Below are 16,835 nucleotides of genomic sequence, written 5' to 3'. Positions count from 1 at the left end.
GACCTGAACCTATGAACCCCAGGCCGCTGAAGTGGAGCACACGAACTTAACCACTATGCCACCAGGCTGGCCCTCACCATTCTTAAATAGAAGAAACCCATCCAGACGTGGAACACTCTGTATGAGTCATTAGATTTCAAGGATATAAGAGAGTGACAACTGGACAATTTGGACAAAAGGTGGGGAGAGCTGTGTCTCACAAGAATCTTGTTAGTCTTACATCACTGGGGAGAGCAACGCTGGGTCTGACCCAGTATAGCAATTCCTAAGCATGTTTCTCTTCTTTGTTCTCAACTCATGTCTCCATTCAGAAAAGTATATGTGAAAAAATGTCCACATCATATGCCCACAGCTTCTAGGCTGTGCTCGAGCAGCAACTCTAAATTTCTAAAAGTCTGTAAAGATAAACTAAAACAGGTAAACTGTATTTAATTGCACTGTTTATGGAAATTAAATGTATACTATTACTTTTACCTTTTTGATAGTTTATATAAGGTTTTTCAGGAACTGTAAAGAAGGATCCTACTGCTAGTCTCAAAAGCCTGAGAGAGAAAAATTATACAGCAGAATCACAACATCCTTCCAAGAAACAGGGAGAATTTGTTCTACTAAACTAAATTACTCTACAACACGTAAAAATAGTCATTAGCTCCTGGTAAATTGTGTTTTGAAGGAATACAAGTCATATATTTGCACCCATTATGAACTTTCACATAGAAACCATGTTACAAATGGTTTTTAAGTTCCATATGACCTTTGGTGTTAAAGCTAAATAATAACATGCGGTAAATTAGCTTTATCACACTAACCTGGAATCTTAAGCATCAGTTAGAGCACTGTTTACAAGAGGAAATTCACTCTGAATACAAACCATGATTGAGTTCTATTGCACTTCCAAGACAAAACCTCATCCCGTCCTTCCTTTACTCAATATAGCCACGAACAGAGGCTTACTAAAAGCTCATTCAGCAACAGAAAAAGGGCTGGAGAATTGTGCTCAGTATCTCCACGGAGAGGAGAAAGATGACAAGATGGAGCATCCACAGCAGCGAGGAAGGCATCTCTTAGCAGCGAAGAAAAAGAAGGTTCAGCTGTGAAAGCACAAAAGCTGCATCTCTAACTAGGGCAGACAACTACTGTAAAGACATAACAGCTGAAGATTGAGAAGTTCTCAAATGAACTACATCTCTAGAGAAAGAACAGAAACCACTTAGTAAGGTGTAATAGTATAAGATAGCATTAGAAGAACAGATAACAAGACTGCTCATCACTTTATAATAAACATCAATTATTTTTCCAAACAACCACCTATATTTTTTACCACAAATTACTTGCTTACCAGTTTTGTTTCAAATCCAAATACCGAATGTTGACTCCTTCTTTAATAGCTTCATAGTTACTTTCAGATCCCTATGTGAAAATACCAATAACAGAAGCTCTTTGAATATAGGAATCATTTTTTTTCACCTTTGTATCCCCAACACCTATTAAAGTGCCTCATCCACAGTAGCTCACTTACTGAATGAATATGTATGCATTTTAAAAATTAAGAAAATTAGGAAGTTCCAATATTTCTAAAGATTCAACACCCCATTTCTGTTTATCTGATAGCTAAAAACTGTTAGTGTATTATACGAAAATGTGTTCTAATAAATAAAATAACTAAAGAAATTAGCATTCTCATATAACCATAGATATAAATTAGAGATGATTATTATTGTTCCTTACCCAAATAGCATCAGTAATGTTTTCCTTCAGTGCTCTATTTATATCCCAACTATGTGCTTGTTTTTCTGAAGAATCATCTAATTCCCATTTACTGATGTTTGAACTTGTCAGGCTATAAAAGCTTGATCTCTCTCTATCCCAAAGGACACCTGAAAGCTGTATGGAGAAAAGAAAAAAAGTCAAATTTATAGATTATTAAGTTCCTATCTTAATGAAGTATTTTTCTATGCAATTCACATTTCATATATTTTATGACTATTTGAATAGTAATCCTATCAGAATTCTTCATCCAGGATTCAAAGGAAGGAGTGATCTTGAAATAGACTTTGACAGCAAGGTAGGATTTCCATAGGCAGAAGCATAAAGGCAGAAGGCCTGGGAAGAGCAGATTTTGAGGTAGGAAAGTTATAGGGTCTTCAGAGAAGAAGTAGTCCTGTTAAAGTGAAATGTAGATTATAACTAAAAAAGAAACAAAAATAAGGCTCAAATGAAAAATTAGAGACACACAGAAGTCTTGAATGTGAGTCTGTAAACCTAATAAGCAAGGGAGATATTACCAATGGCTTTTGAACACAAGAGCTATGTTACAGGAAAACGAATCTGGCAGGGTTGTAGTTAGTATACATGGTGTGTGTTATTTTGCCTTTTAAGTATACACTTGCTTATGAAGTATAGGTGTGTTTTTTAAGCTGAGTATATAAGATTGTTTTGAGTTAAAACCTAATTGTCCCCATTTCTCCTGTCACTGTGACTCTGGCCACTAATAGGATAGAAGGGGTCAACAGTGAGTGAAATGGCAATGAGAGCTTAGGGGAAACTTACCCACAGTGTAGATTAGGGCATAACAATGGAAGCAGAAGATGGGGATGGAAATGAGACGTGAAGTCAAACCTACAGTACCTGGTAAATAACTTATTTCCTACAGAAGGAGAGGAAGATACCAAAAATAAAATATCAAGGTTTTATACCTGGGTCACCAAAAAAGGGGACAGTACCATTAACAGGAACAGGTCAAAAGAGAAACAAGTTTTGTAGGTTAAGTGCATAGTTAACAGGAGAGAAGAGGGAAAATGATCAATTTGTTTTTAGCAAATTTGTTAACAAATTTATTAAGTTTTAGGTTCAAAGATAATTCAAGGAAGCAGATGATAGCTACAAGAGGGAAACAGCACAGTAAAAAGAGGATATGCTTTCAATTCAAACAAGCCTGGGCACTAATCTGCCAGTGAGTAGTTCTGTAACCTTGGGCAGTTTACTTAGCCTCACTGAGGCCATTTGCTCATCTGCAAATTGGAGAGAAAGCTTTCTATATTATAGGTCATCATAATAACTACATGAGATAACAAATACGGAGCACCGAGCAGAGGGTAGATGTTCCATAAATGTTAATCCCCATCCTCCTCTCCTCACTACTGCCAAGCTGGAGGCGAAAGCCCAGCCAACAAACCTAGATTTGAGTCATCCACACAGATAGCTGGAGTCATGCAAGTGCAGAACATCTTTTTGGTTAAGTCTAGAAAGCAAAATTAGTCCCTCAACACATTTAAAATTTTACCTGACAGTTTTAATTCAAGGAATGTACTTATAAGATAATCTATGTGATTTAAGAATATTAATATTACAGGGTATGCGAGAGGGTTAGCACGAACTCCTTTGATCATTATAATAAATATGCTTCACTGAAAGATCAAAAGTTTTATATCATGTACACTACTGTTCATACAGAGGCTATACCAACTTCATAGGAAACTTCCAACTCACTGATTTCACTAAGAAACAAGCTTGTAAAACAAAGTTATTTTAACAACTTACTATGAGATCACTACTAGGAGATAAAATTCCCAAAAGAGAAGAAACCTTCCGACCAATTCCTGAAAGCATGCCTTGCCCCTGAGGCACGATATGCTGATGAATCTTTCCTAAGCTTTCAGGTATCAGCCGAATCAGCTGGTTTCCCGAAGAGGACAAAATAAAACTTCCTCCCTGTGAACAAATATTGTGAGATTAATTAAGCATCTAACACTAAGATAAAGAAAATTAACACAAAATGCTTTTGATACAGAGAAAAATCATCTGTAGCTTAAAAGAAATCTAAAAGAATAAAAAATGGAAGTGCTTTTTATTAAAACAAATTTACTTACAAATCCATTCACTTAACATTATTAACTCTACACAGAAAAACTTTCGTTGCGGTTTTTTTTAGCTGCGTGTTTTTTTTAATTCTGATTTTTAAATTACAGCTTCACAGTATTGCAGGTTCAACAAATCAAGTATCAGATTCTACTTCGTGGGTAAATCTGCAGATTATATATTAGCAAACCATTCTTCAGTGTCGAAGAGCTAAGTTAGTCTCTTAAAATGTTTCTGAAACATAGGTTACTATCCAATATTGCTATTTTAGAGTCCTATGAAAAGGTCTTCCCTTTGTCTAACTGTTCAAATCCAAGATGCTTACATTCTTCTCTTGTCTCTTTTTGATCCCTCCCTGGACTGTATGGTCCGTATAAAACCCCACATTTTTACTCATTCAAATCCCACTTCCAAGCCAAATCACACCTTTCTAATAAACATAAAAGAACATCCATTGTATACCTGCACTGCTGTTAGAAAACTGTAAGTCTTATCACCTCCCAAATCTACAGTAGTCTCTGTGTAGCTGTCTTCACCAGCAAGGCTTGGCCAATAGCGGATGGATCCTTCTCTGGTGGCAACCATGACAGCAACAGCCTGGAAAAAAATCATAACACTCAGCAATCACAAGAAAAGAAAGACCCAAAAACTGGGAGTCTAATGACAATGATATAAAGAAACTGGGGCAATTTACTATTTAACAAAAATCAGAAATAAAAATGCCTTTTTTATATTTGAAAGATTATCATACAGTAAAATTGACTTTTGTGGTACAGTTCTATAAATTTTAACACATGTATAGTATTCATGTAACTATCACCACAGTAAGGATACAGAACAATTCCAGTGGCCCCCAAAACTCCCTAATGCCATCCCTTTACAGCCATACCCTTCCCCCACCCTAACTCCTGGCAACCACTTCTTCTATCACTATAGTTTTGACTTTCCAAGAATGTCAAATGAAATCATATAGCATGTAACCTTTGACACTGGCTTATCTCACTTAGCATAATGACTCTCAGATTCATCCAGGTTGCTCCATGTATCAGGAATTCATTCCTTTTTACTGCTGAGTAGTGTTCCATTCTATGGATGAACCAGTTTGTTTACCCAATCACTTGATAAAGGATGTTTGGGTTGTTTCTACTGTCAGCTATCACAAATAAAGCTGCTATGATATTCATGTACTGTTTTTTGCACGAACATAAATTTTAATTTCTCTAAGGTAAATAGCCAGGAATGGAATAGTTGGGTGATATGGTAAGTATATTTTAACTTTCTAAGAAAGTGAAAATCAAGCAGCTATACCATTTTGCATTCCCATCAGCAATGTATGCTCCACATCCTTGCTAGCACTTGGTAGTGTCAGTGCTTTTTATTTTAGCCATTGTAATAGGTGTGTAGTGGTATCTCACTGTTGTTTTAATTTGCATTTCCCTGATGGCTAATGATGTGAACATCTCTTCATGTGTTTATTTGACATCCTTATATACTCCCTGGTAAAGTGTCTGTTCAAGTCCTACGCTTTGCTTTTGAATTGGGTTGGGTGTTTTCTTATTAAGCTTTGAGAGTTCTTTTTATGCTCTGGATACAAGTCCTTTGTTGGATATACGATTTACAAATATTTTCTCCAGTCTGTGGCTTGTCTCTTCATTTTCCAGTGTCTTTAGCAAAGCTAAGTTTTTAATTTTAATGAAATCCAATTTATCCATTTTTTTCTTTTATGAATCACGCCTTCAGTGATTTCCAAGAACGCTCTGCCTATCCCCAGGTCATGATGATTTTCTCCTGTTTTCTTCTAAAAGCTTTATAGTTTTATGTTTTACATTTAGATCTATGATCCACTTTGAGTTAATCTTTGTATAATGTATGAAGTTTAGGGGGAAATTTATTTTTTCTTTTTTTGCATGAGGATGACCAATGGTTCCAAAACCATTTACTGAAAAGACTATTCGTACTCTACTGAATTGCTTTTGCACCTCTGTCAGATCAAAGGGCCACCTTTGTGTGGGTCTCTATCTGTGCTCTTTACTCAGTTCCACTGCCCTATGTGTCCAGCTCTTTGCAATACCACAGTGTCTTGATTCCTATAGCTTTATAGATCTATCTCAGAATTTGGTTGATGATTCCTCCAACTTTAGAACTCCCTTATTTAAAAAAATATGTATTTCAATAAGCTTTAAGTCACCTACCTGAGTAGAAGGTGCTTCACCTGAAGCAGCAGAGTAAGAGAGAGCCACCAAGTCAGCACTCCAGTGGAAATCACTAGGTGGTAGCTGAAGTTCTTTGCAAACAGATAACTACAGAGCAAACCAAACAAACAATCTTTCACATCAAATTTTTCTTTTTCTGTGAGGAAGATTGGCCCTAAGCTAACACCTGTTGCAAATCTTCCTCTTTTTGCTTGAGGAAGAGTGGCCCTGAGCTAAGATCTGTGCCCATCTTCCTCTATTTTGTATGTGGGTTGGTGCCACAGCATGGCTTGATGAGTGGTATAGGTCCAGGCCCAGGATCCAAACCCATGAACCCAGGCCACTGAAGCAGAGCACACTGAACTTAACCACTATGCCACCAGACCAGTCCCCTCAAATCCAATTTTTGAATATGCATCTAACTTCACTATTTCCTTTATCTGTGTATTTTAAATTCTGATTCACTGCTGGAAATTCCATTCTATAAACATTCTTTCTTCTCATATCTTTTTGATCATGTTTTCATCATGGATTTCAGTAATTTTAAAACAAAACATTTTAAGAGATACAGAATCAGGAAAACTTAAGAGCTAGACCAGACCCTGAATATCAACTTGTCCAATCTCTTCCCAGACTAAGACAAGTGTGTAGGCTTCCTAAGGAATTTTCCCATTCTAGTCTTGACTTTTTTTGTGTGTGTGAGGAAGATTGTTCCTGAGCTAACATCTGTGCCAATCTTCCTCTATGTTGTATGTGGGATGCCGCCACAGCATGGCTTGACGCAGTGTGTAGGTCTGCTCCTGGGATCCAAACCTGCAAACCCCAGGCTACAGAATCAGAGCATGCAAACTTAACCACTATGCCACCAGGCTGGCCCCAGTCTTGACTTTTTATTTGATATTCAAAATCTGCATGACTATAGAGTAATTATACCAAGTTGCCTAGAAAAATATTTCTTAGACTCAGTCGAATATCAGGCTCCCTCTGCTAATTCACGATGCCCCCAGGACTTCTCCCTCACCTATGCTCCTAACCACAAGTATATTATAGGCAGTAGCAGTACAGAAGTACAGCAGTACAGAAGCCAGTAGACATGAGGAGCTTATGTAAGCAGGAGTCCCAGGTTCCAATGGAACAATGGCCGAGTGAGTAGTGAGTGGTGCAAGAGAGTGTGCCTGATCTGGAACAGACAGAGAGAGGTTGCTGAGGATAAGTTACTAGACATCCCTGTGTGAGATACTGACAACTGAAAATTAAACTAGCAATTGTAAAAATTCTTATTATTTTTTCCCAATTTATTTTTTCCCAGTAGATTCAGTGAAACACAGTCCTATTTTCTTAGAAATAAACTTAGTTCATCAGCTTACATGGATGGCATTTAGTCTTAGACTTCATTAGGCCATCTGATTAGGATGACATTCATCAAAAATTTTAATGTCTCTAATTTTATTAAATATAAATAACATGGATCTGGTTTAAGATTATTAAAAAGGTGAAAACTTTTTCCCAATACACAAATATGCATGCATGCTCAGTAGGTCGTATCACTATGAAAATGCAAATCCCTGATGCTGAAGTAGATTCAGATTACTATCCTCCAACAGCTCTAAAAATTTAGGGTAAAAATTAAGAGACAATTGGTAACCCTCTCCTCTATCTCCTTCCAGCTCTCTGAAGAGCCATTACCTTAGTAATAGGTGACAGAGCAATCTTCCAAATAATGAGTTTCTCTTTGCAGACCAGACAAGCCCATCCACCTTCATCTATGTGGACAGTCAGCTGATCATCAACTAAAGAAGAAAAGGAGATGCATAATTATTCTCAAAGAACAAATAAGAAAAACTTAAAAAAATTTCCTCATACCAAAATCATCTTTATTGCCACATTCTTCACCAAAAAATGTAATCACCACACACAAAAAAGATTACTACACAGCAAAAAATACTCTTGAATAATTCAAGATTTATTAATATCCAAAACAAGAGATCTATTTAACTTTGATAAACACTTTTAGAAACATATCTAAAGGGAAAAAAGTATATTTTGGGCTTAAGTTTACTATTTCTCAATTTTTGTTATAAAAAGATCTTACTTTCTATAATGTTTAGTAATATTCATAATTTTATTTTGATAAAGCAACACAAACAATAAACCCTCATTAAATATATAAAACATTTCAAGGAAAAATCATGTTCTTTCAAAACAACATGGTTTTCAAATAAGAGCTCTTTGAAAGTATGAAAAATTACTTCATTTTATGGAGACATAAATGGTTGCATTCCATATTAGGTGACAAAACTAAATTAGTATATTGCTGTCATAAGCACTAGTGGTAAACCTCTATAATGTGTTAACGGTCCAGGAAATTTAATTAATTTGAGCGTTGCTCTTTGCTTAAAGGCAGGGTAGAGGGGCGAAAAAAGGCATCAGTAATATACAAACTAAAACATCAAATCATTCCTAGGCTAAGTGTGGGCTTCTTGATGAACTGAAATATCCATGCAGTATTTTCTTTTCCTGAAGGCACTGCAGCAGGCCCAAACCCTCTACTGGTAAGCCCTCGAGGACACACAGCACCTGCTAGGTTTCCATGTGGGCAGAGTTCTTCAAGTTTACGCACCTCTTCAGTCCACACATCCTGATTTCTAGGGGCTCTCTCCTCTGAGGCTGTGTACTATTTGTTATTAACATAAAAGGTTTAAATGCAATTTAAGCTGAAATTTTTAGAGGGAAAAAATCTATATATAATATATATTATATAAATTTAAAACAGGAACATGCATGACAGAGATTAGCGAAATTTAGTTGTCTGAAAACAAGTGTCCCTGAAACTCCCAAGGACTTACAGGCAAGATGGACAAGTTCAAGTTGATGAAAAATAAGCCTTCTTCTAGAATGCAATACTTTAAACTTTTTTGACTGTCATTCACAGCATGAAATACACTTTACATCATGATGCATTCATACAATTTAAACAAAACAAACAAAAGTTACTTAACATTATGATATGAGATCCATTCTGACATTTTTGCATTCTATTTCACTTTTTTTCCAATGCTGGTTATGAACCACTAAACTGACTTCAGTTACTATCTGCAATTTGAAAAACATTGTTACAGAAAAATCACAAAGATCTAGAATTGAATCCTTAATAAAAATGATTTAGGGAGATCACTGAGGATGCTCTGAACTTTGCTCTTCGTCACCCAACCCCTCATCCTTAATGTCACTTTTATGAAGCTTCTGCTGACTGTATCTTCCAAATTTCCACTCTAATTCTCTGCCAACAGAATCTTCTAAAGGTACACCACGTAGATAACAGCATTAATTTGTGCATACAGTCCCTGGGATACTACACAGGATTCAGAAATGGAGCTAAGACTTGATTTTACTGCATTATTAAACCAAATAATGTGAGGCACTAATTTTTTGGGTTTTTTTAAAAGCTAAATTTCATATATTCAATTAACTTTTTAAATTGGACTGAGTTTTGCATATGCAGTACTTACAACTATTAAAGATTTAATTTAACTGTGCTAGAATGAACTCATTTTGCTTCTCAAATTTATTAAATTTCTCCATTATGGTGAAAAACCAAATAGGTTACCTTTCTCCCCATTTAGGTGAAGGTATGCCACAGAAAGCACAAGTTTTAATCTCCAGGCTAGACTTAGGCTTTATTTTGAACTGCTAACTGAGGCAAATGGAAAAGGATACCCACCGTCAGCCAATGTTAGGGCTTCCATGATTTTAACAGGAAGTGAAGATCCAAACGTTTTTACATCATAGTTTACACACTCAGTTACAGAGTGGTGTGGGAATATTCGTGTAGGTGTTCCTCTAAAGAGAAGAGATCATATTACTTCACTCATAACTTAAAATTTTCCATTATCCTAATTTTTATGTATACATATTTCACAATAAAGAGATCTTTGATAAACAAGAAGAAAGGTGAGTTGTAACAGTGAAAAAAAACTCTGGCTCACATATATTGTGTAAGTAAATGTATTTTTCATCTTCCTCTTTTTTTTCCCTCCCCAAAACCCCAGTCCTTCTAGTTCTTCTATGTGAGCCACTGCCACAGTATAGTGTGGTTCTGCCAAGGGGAACTGAACCCAGGCCATGAAAGCGGTAAAAGCGCCGAATTTTAACCACCAGGCCATCAGGGCTGGCTCAGGTTAGATTACTTTTAAGCTGCCATCAGCTCTAGATTATAAGACTGTACCAGATCTGTATAATCAAGCAAGAAATTAAACAGGGTCATGAGTATCTGCTGTTACCTGGTCTTCAACAGCAGATAAAGCAGTAGAGATTATATTTCCTTCTCACCTTCATCTTAACATTCAGAAAAGTACCGTAAAGTTACCAGTATAAAAGTTATTTTATCTCTCATCATGAGGATTAAATGATAAGATGCACATAGAGAGTGGTATGGAGCTTTGTTTCCTGACAGAGTATTATAACAAAGGGTTTTCTTTAAATCATCACCAGAAGGTAAAAAGAGGTTAAAAAAAAAACCATTAAAGTATGACTTTTATTCTGTCTTTTCTCAAAGGAGTAGAAAACATTGACAAGATGAATACTTTGAAGAGCACTTTTCAAAATGCAAAAGGATAGTGTATTCTTTAAAAATCATTTCTCCTTTAAAGTATTATAGAATTTTATACATAAATTTTAACTAAGTTCAAGACCCAATATTACCGTTCTCATGCAGGGAAAAATTCATTTTTGATCTATGAATTCAGAGGAAACTACTCAGAAACTATAACTTTCTTCTAAAGTTCCAGATTACTTATGAAAGGGAGGATGTGGACCATGATTCTACTTGTGATGTGGACTGCTGAGCCACGTTTTTATTTGGTAACAAAACTATTCTTATCTCACTGCTTATGGAAAGCCTTTTCCCTATTAATTTAGCTACAAAGTTAACTTTTGTAGCTAAAAGCCCTTTATAATTACCAATTAGGAGATATCAATGGCAGTTAGTATGTTAGATATTATACAATGATTTTCCAGGGATGGAGGTCCTCAGTCTCACCATTACTTTATGTCTGCGTCGTGGGATTTCATATTGACTCCTTTGGCCTTAGTCAAGCAGGCCCAGGTCAGATATTATCGCCATTTCACTGATGAAGAGCATCATGAGTGACTTACATCAGATCACAGGGGTAGTATGAAGGAGGCAGGTAACCACTGATTCAAATCCAGTTTGTTCTTCACCTCTACACAAAGGTAATTCCATAAAAAGTGCAAAGCGAAGACTCAATTGATGAATTAGTCAAAATGAAGCTGAAATAATCTGCAAGGGTGGCGAAGGCCTATTTTCCAATATTTTGACATTGCCCCCAGCCGCCCCCGGTCCCGAGGGCTTCGGGAGTCACTACCATATTAGGTCCGCCGAGGCCTAAGAGCCTGTGAATCGCCGGACCCAACCGGGGACAATCACTTACCGAGAGCTCAGCGAGCTCCGCCGGCCGACCGGCGAGAAAAGCACCGGGGAGCTGACTGCAGACCCCATGGCCAGACCCTTCCTGCTCGTCGCCCGGGGCGTGGAGCTCGGCCCTACTCCGCCCAGCGGGCCTCTTCGTGCCCCGGGCCCCGGGGTCCGCGGAGAGGAGACGGCCGGGAACATGATGGCAGGGAAAGCGACAGGGAGCGTGCGGGCTCCAGCCGTAGGGCCGAAGGGAGGTCCGCGCGCCCAGCTTGAACACCCCGGGGCGGGAGGCCGCGAGGCGAATACGCCAAAGAACCGCGCCGAGCCACGGGGCGTGGTCTGGGCGACCAGAGGATGAGGGTGGAAGGGCGCGCGGTGATTACGTCAAAGCGCAGCGCCCAGCCGTGGGGCGAGGGCGAAGAGGCAGTAAGCTAAGCGGGTGAAGGGGCTGTCGGGGGACTTCCGGCCCGGAGCGGCGGGAGTCAGGATTTTCCAGCGAAGTGGAACTGGAGGGACGGGTGCCCTTACCCTCGCCGGTGGGTGGGCCTGGCCCTCCGTCAGTTTGAACTCTGACGAAGCCTGTCTGCACGCTGGTCTCTCCTGAGCCTCTGGGAAATGAAAAGTGTTCTTTCCCTGGTCCAATCTGAGAAGGGAGAAAAACTGGAAAGCTAACACTGGTTTCACAGGCAGTGTTACTTTTGTTCTTCTCTAGATTTGTCGTTTTCCCATTCAACTCTGCGATCTCACCCATGCCAGTGACCAGAAATCTCTAACCCAGATCCCGCTCAAAACCCCCAGGTCCCTATCGGCAGGGTGTCCTGCACACTCCCCACGATCCACTGTTTAAAAGCTGATTTCATGGTTCCCGTTAGGCCTGCTACTTCTGGTAAACTGGCCAATTGCCCAAGGCAAAAAGAGGAGCTCTATCCTAGTCATTGCTCACACTTACCTCCACTGTAGCACCCCAGGACCTGTGGCTCCTGAGGACCTCCAGTAGATCTCACATTGGCACTGCCTCTGCCCTGGTACAGGTACTCACCTTTTCCCTCTTTTCTTAGCCTTTAGCCTCTCTTTTTGTCTCCTTGCCTCTGACTAATCACTTCACTGGGTCTTCCACACTGCCAACATAATGAACAAAGGCAAACCCAAAGCTGCTCTTGGGCTTGTAAATGCTCTGGTTGACCATTGCCCATAGGTAATTTCCTAAGCCCCTCTGCAAGGTCCTTTGTGACTTAATTCTGACTGGCTTTCCTGTCCTTACTCTACTTCCACCACTTCTTACTTGCACTCCACATTCCAAGAATAAACCTGTAACCCTCTCCAATGCCTTTCCACATGGTTCTTTTCTCCTGGAACACCCTCCCTCTCCTGTTGCCTAACAAGCATCTACCTCATGTATCAAGCCTTACTTCAGTGCTGCCTTCTAAGTGAGGCCTTCCACAGGATTAGGTGTCCCTTATCCTTTGTCCCCTGTGCTCCTGTGTGTAGGCTATTTATAATATTTTTACCCTGCATAATAGTTGTTTTCATAACTCTTTCTCACATAGCTCCTTTTAAAGGTCTTAACGGCAGGCACAGTGGCTGTTACCTTTGTGCACACCATAACAGGTTCATTAGACTTTCATTAAGTATCTGTCGAAATAAGAGAATGGCTAAGTAAACACTAGCATATCCAGATGTGGGAGACCAGAATGTGGGTATCAGTTGTCGACATTTCCCCGGGGAAGCCATTCTTTTGTGCACATGAATAGCGTCTGGGCAGTCATCTCACCAAGGTTATACAGATGAGCTGCTTTGCTCCTTCTCCCACCTAGGTTTATAACAACTTTGCAGCTTGTCTTTGAGTCTTATAGCCAGCGCATTTCCTCCTTGTTTCATTCTTACTTGGGTGGAGGGGGGTGAGATGAGAAATGGAGAGTAGTTGTGTCTGAGAGGGTATTGGTGGGCTAAATTTGTTCTTGGGCTTTGTTGCACTGGCTAGTGATTTGCCCACCATCCAGTTATAAAAGCTGCTGTTTGCAGGAGCTGGAATGACTATTGAAGGATGGTGAGTAGACTGCACTATGAATCATTCATTCATTATGGATTTATCCAGTACCTACCATGTGCCAGGCTGTGTGATAAGTGCTAAGGTTTATAAATGTAAACAAAGCAGACATGGGCCCTACCCTCATAGAGGTCACAGACCAATGAGAAAGACAGATACTGAACAAATGAACACAAATAAGTATAAAACTACAAATTGAGATGTGTACTGTGAAAGACAAAAGCAGGGTATATGATGGAGAATAACTGTGGGTTCTTAATTTGGAGGAAGATCTATGAAGGCCTCTGGGAGAAAAGGACATTTAAACTGAGACAGGAAGCATGAGCAGCAGTCATCCAGGCAAAGCATAGGAGGAAGAGTGTTTTAAGCAGAGGATCCTCAGGCAAAGGTCCTGAAGCAGCAAAGATTTTGATGGATTCCAGGGACTTTACAAACAAACAAACCGCAAATGACTAAAAGTAGAGGAAATTAGGAAAAGAGGGGACTTGAAGGGACTTGGTAGGCTCTATAAAACAAGATCCTAGAGGAAACAGCACCCTCAAGCTGGGTAGTTAAAGAGAGTTTAATAAAGGAATATTAGGGATAGTGTAGAGCCCTGAGGCTCCTAACAACAAATGAGTCAAGAAAGGAAGGGGTCACCAGAATCTGAGATAAAGGGCCACCTGCCAGATCCATGGCCTTGGGTTAGGAGATGCAGCCAACTCATGGCATCCCAGGAGGAAGGGGACTGAGGATGTAAGTATCACAACCTCACTCCTCCCTGCCTCCAGCCACCTCTGGAGACCAGAGTGCGAGGGAGGAGGCCACTAGTGCAGTCCATGGCGGGCAGCCTCCTGGGATATATAGTGGAGAAGCTGTCAAGTGGAGCAGAAGATATTCAGGACATACACCTTGGGGCAGTATAAGTGCTTCTTTACCACTCCCCAGAATTCTACCTTTTCCTAGTAGCTGCACATCCTTATTTATCTTTTTACCTTATTTTACCTAGTGTAGTCACTTACACTAGAAACCTAGAAGAAAGGATAGTGTGGTGCAATGGATATCAAACTTAAGGTTGCATCAGCATTATCTGGAGGCCTTGGGATAAACTGGATTGCTGAGCCCCACCCTCAGAGTGTCTGACTTGGTTGGTCTGGGCTGAGGCTTGAGAATTTGCATTTCTAACATTTGTATTTCCCAGGTGTGGCTGATGCTGCTGTCTGGGGACATTTTGAGAACCAACCACTGGTCTAGTAATTGACAGAGTGTATAGACTGGAATTAAATGGGACTTTCTTCAAATCACCTGTTAAATTACGAATAGTATCCACTTGTGAGAATTAGGTAATATAGATATGACTACATTTGTGGATGTCAAAAAACACAAACATAGTAGAAAGGCAAACAAGCTGAAGAAAAAAATATTTTTAATAAAATAGTACTCTTTAAAAAGATCAAGAGAAACAAGCTACTCCAATAGAAAAAATGGAAATGTATGAAGGGCATGAACTAGCACTAGATCAAAGACTACACATGACCAGGGCCCAGCCAGGTGGCTGAGTGGTTAAAGTTCCACGTGCTCTGCTTCCACAGCACGGGTTTGAGGGTTCAGATCCCAGGTATGGACCTACTCCACTCACCAGCCACACTGTGGAGGTATACTGCATACAAAAAAATAGAGGAAGATTGGCACAAATGTTAGCTCAGGACCAATATTCCTCAAGGGAAAAAGAGAGGAGGGGCCGGCCCCATGGCGCAGCGGTTAAGTTCACATGGTCTGCTTCAACAGCCCAGGGTTCACTGGTTCGGATCCTGGGTGTGGACACGGCACCCCTTGACAAGCCATGCTGTGGTAGGCATTCCACATATAAAGTAGAGGAAGATGGGCACAGATGTTAGCTCAGGGCCAGGCTTCCTCAGCAAAAAGAGGAGGACTGGTGGCAGTTAGCTCAGGGCTAATCTTCCTGAAAAAAAAAAAAACAGGAGGATTGGCAATGGATGTTAGCTCAGGGTGAATCTTCCTCACCAAAAAAACCAAAAAAATGTTGGTTAAAAAGTGGTATATCCAATATAAGTCCATTTTTGTTTTATCAAAAAGAAAAATACCTCACAAGTATAGACCTATGTATATGTGTGAGATGCTCAACTTGTAGATGCCTCCCTCTGTACAACATTCCTAAAATACAGCCTTTTCAATTAAGACCAGACTTTGATTTACATGGGGCTAATCACTGCAATTGACAATAGGAAAGTAGCTAGAATTATTTCCTGCAGATGTGGTAGAACTGTTAGAATTCCATTCTCAGCAACACAGTCATTACAGTATTATTAAAGTGGGTAGGCAAGGGAACAATGAAGAACTCAGCATGGAAACTACCCATGCCCAATCACTTTCAAGGCATTCATCTAATTCTCATCTAACGGCAATGGAATGTTTTGAGGTAACTCTCAATTTCAGCGTAGTTTAAAAGCCCTTCAAGAGGCTGGCCCCGTGGCCGAGCGGTTAGGTTCGCGCGCTCCGCTGCAGGCGGCCCAGTGTTTCGTTAGTTCAAATCCTGGGCGCGGACACAGCACTGCTCATCTAGACCACGCTGAGGCAGCGTCCCACATGCCACAACGAAGAATACACAACTATGTACCGGGGGGTCATTTGGGGAGAAAAAGGAAAAAATAAAATCTTTAAAAAAAAAAAAAAAAAAGCCCTTCAAGCACTGAAGGACGCGTATTGTTTTCACTAGTTCTGGGATCTGCAGACTGTTTCAGTTAAGGGCCAGAGGGTAAGAATCTCCAGCTTGCGCGCTGTACAGGCTCTGCTGCACTTGCTCATGAGTGAGCGTCGCTGTGTTCCAATAAAACTCTATTTATGGACACTGAAATTGGAATTTCATATAACTTTCATGTGTTATGAAATATTTAACTTTTTTTAACCACTTAAAACAGTAAAAACCATCTCCTCAGCTTTCAGGCCATAGAAAACAGACCGCCGGTGCAGTTCACTGACCCCTGCCCTAGCTTCATGAGGGAGGCACAGCCAGCACCAAACACAGGACCTAACAAAATAGAAGATGCTCAGTAAATGTTTATGGAATCAGTTGAATGAATGGAGATTGCCAGGAAAACTCGACTATGCCTCAGATGTAAAAAAACATGTAGAAAAACACCCCCAAAGGAACATTTACAATGTAGTTTTCATGTACTTCTTTCATTAAGGTACTTAATGTCCTGTAACATTTCTATTTATTTTCATTTATTTTCTAACAGCTTTGGCAATTTTTTTTTTAAGAGTGGCACCTGTACTAACATCTGTTGCCAATTTTTTTTTTTCC

At 39.6% G+C, this 16,835-nt stretch overlaps 1 protein-coding gene across 5 annotated transcripts in view; it reads right to left on the bottom strand.

Moving 5' to 3' along the window:
- The window catches only part of NUP133 (nucleoporin 133), a 51,383-nt gene extending 39,373 nt beyond the window's left edge, over positions 1-12,010 (bottom strand). For 2 of the 5 annotated variants that reach the window (XM_001497676.6, XM_023646301.2), the window contains exons 1-8: positions 11,501-12,010; positions 9,772-9,890; positions 7,737-7,840; positions 6,051-6,158; positions 4,321-4,455; positions 3,541-3,711; positions 1,729-1,884; positions 1,340-1,410 (exon numbers count right to left, since the gene is read on the bottom strand). In XM_001497676.6, coding sequence (XP_001497726.1) covers positions 1,340-1,410; positions 1,729-1,884; positions 3,541-3,711; positions 4,321-4,455; positions 6,051-6,158; positions 7,737-7,840; positions 9,772-9,890; positions 11,501-11,682 — 1,046 coding nt within the window. In that variant the 5' untranslated portion in view covers positions 11,683-12,010. Of the gene's footprint in view, positions 1-1,339; positions 1,411-1,728; positions 1,885-3,540; positions 3,712-4,320; positions 4,456-6,050; positions 6,159-7,736; positions 7,841-9,049; positions 9,144-9,771; positions 9,891-11,088; positions 11,273-11,500 lie in introns of those variants that run through there. The other 3 variants (XM_070228373.1, XM_070228375.1, XM_023646310.2) reach the window with 3 other exon arrangements.
- Positions 12,011-16,835: the final 4,825 nt, after the last annotated feature.

This window comes from Equus caballus, chromosome 1, assembly GCF_041296265.1.
Source record: "Equus caballus isolate H_3958 breed thoroughbred chromosome 1, TB-T2T, whole genome shotgun sequence".
NCBI lineage: Eukaryota > Metazoa > Chordata > Mammalia > Perissodactyla > Equidae > Equus > Equus caballus.
The sequence above is the reverse complement of the archived record's forward strand: the minus strand, read 5'-3'. Positions and strand labels throughout refer to the sequence as shown.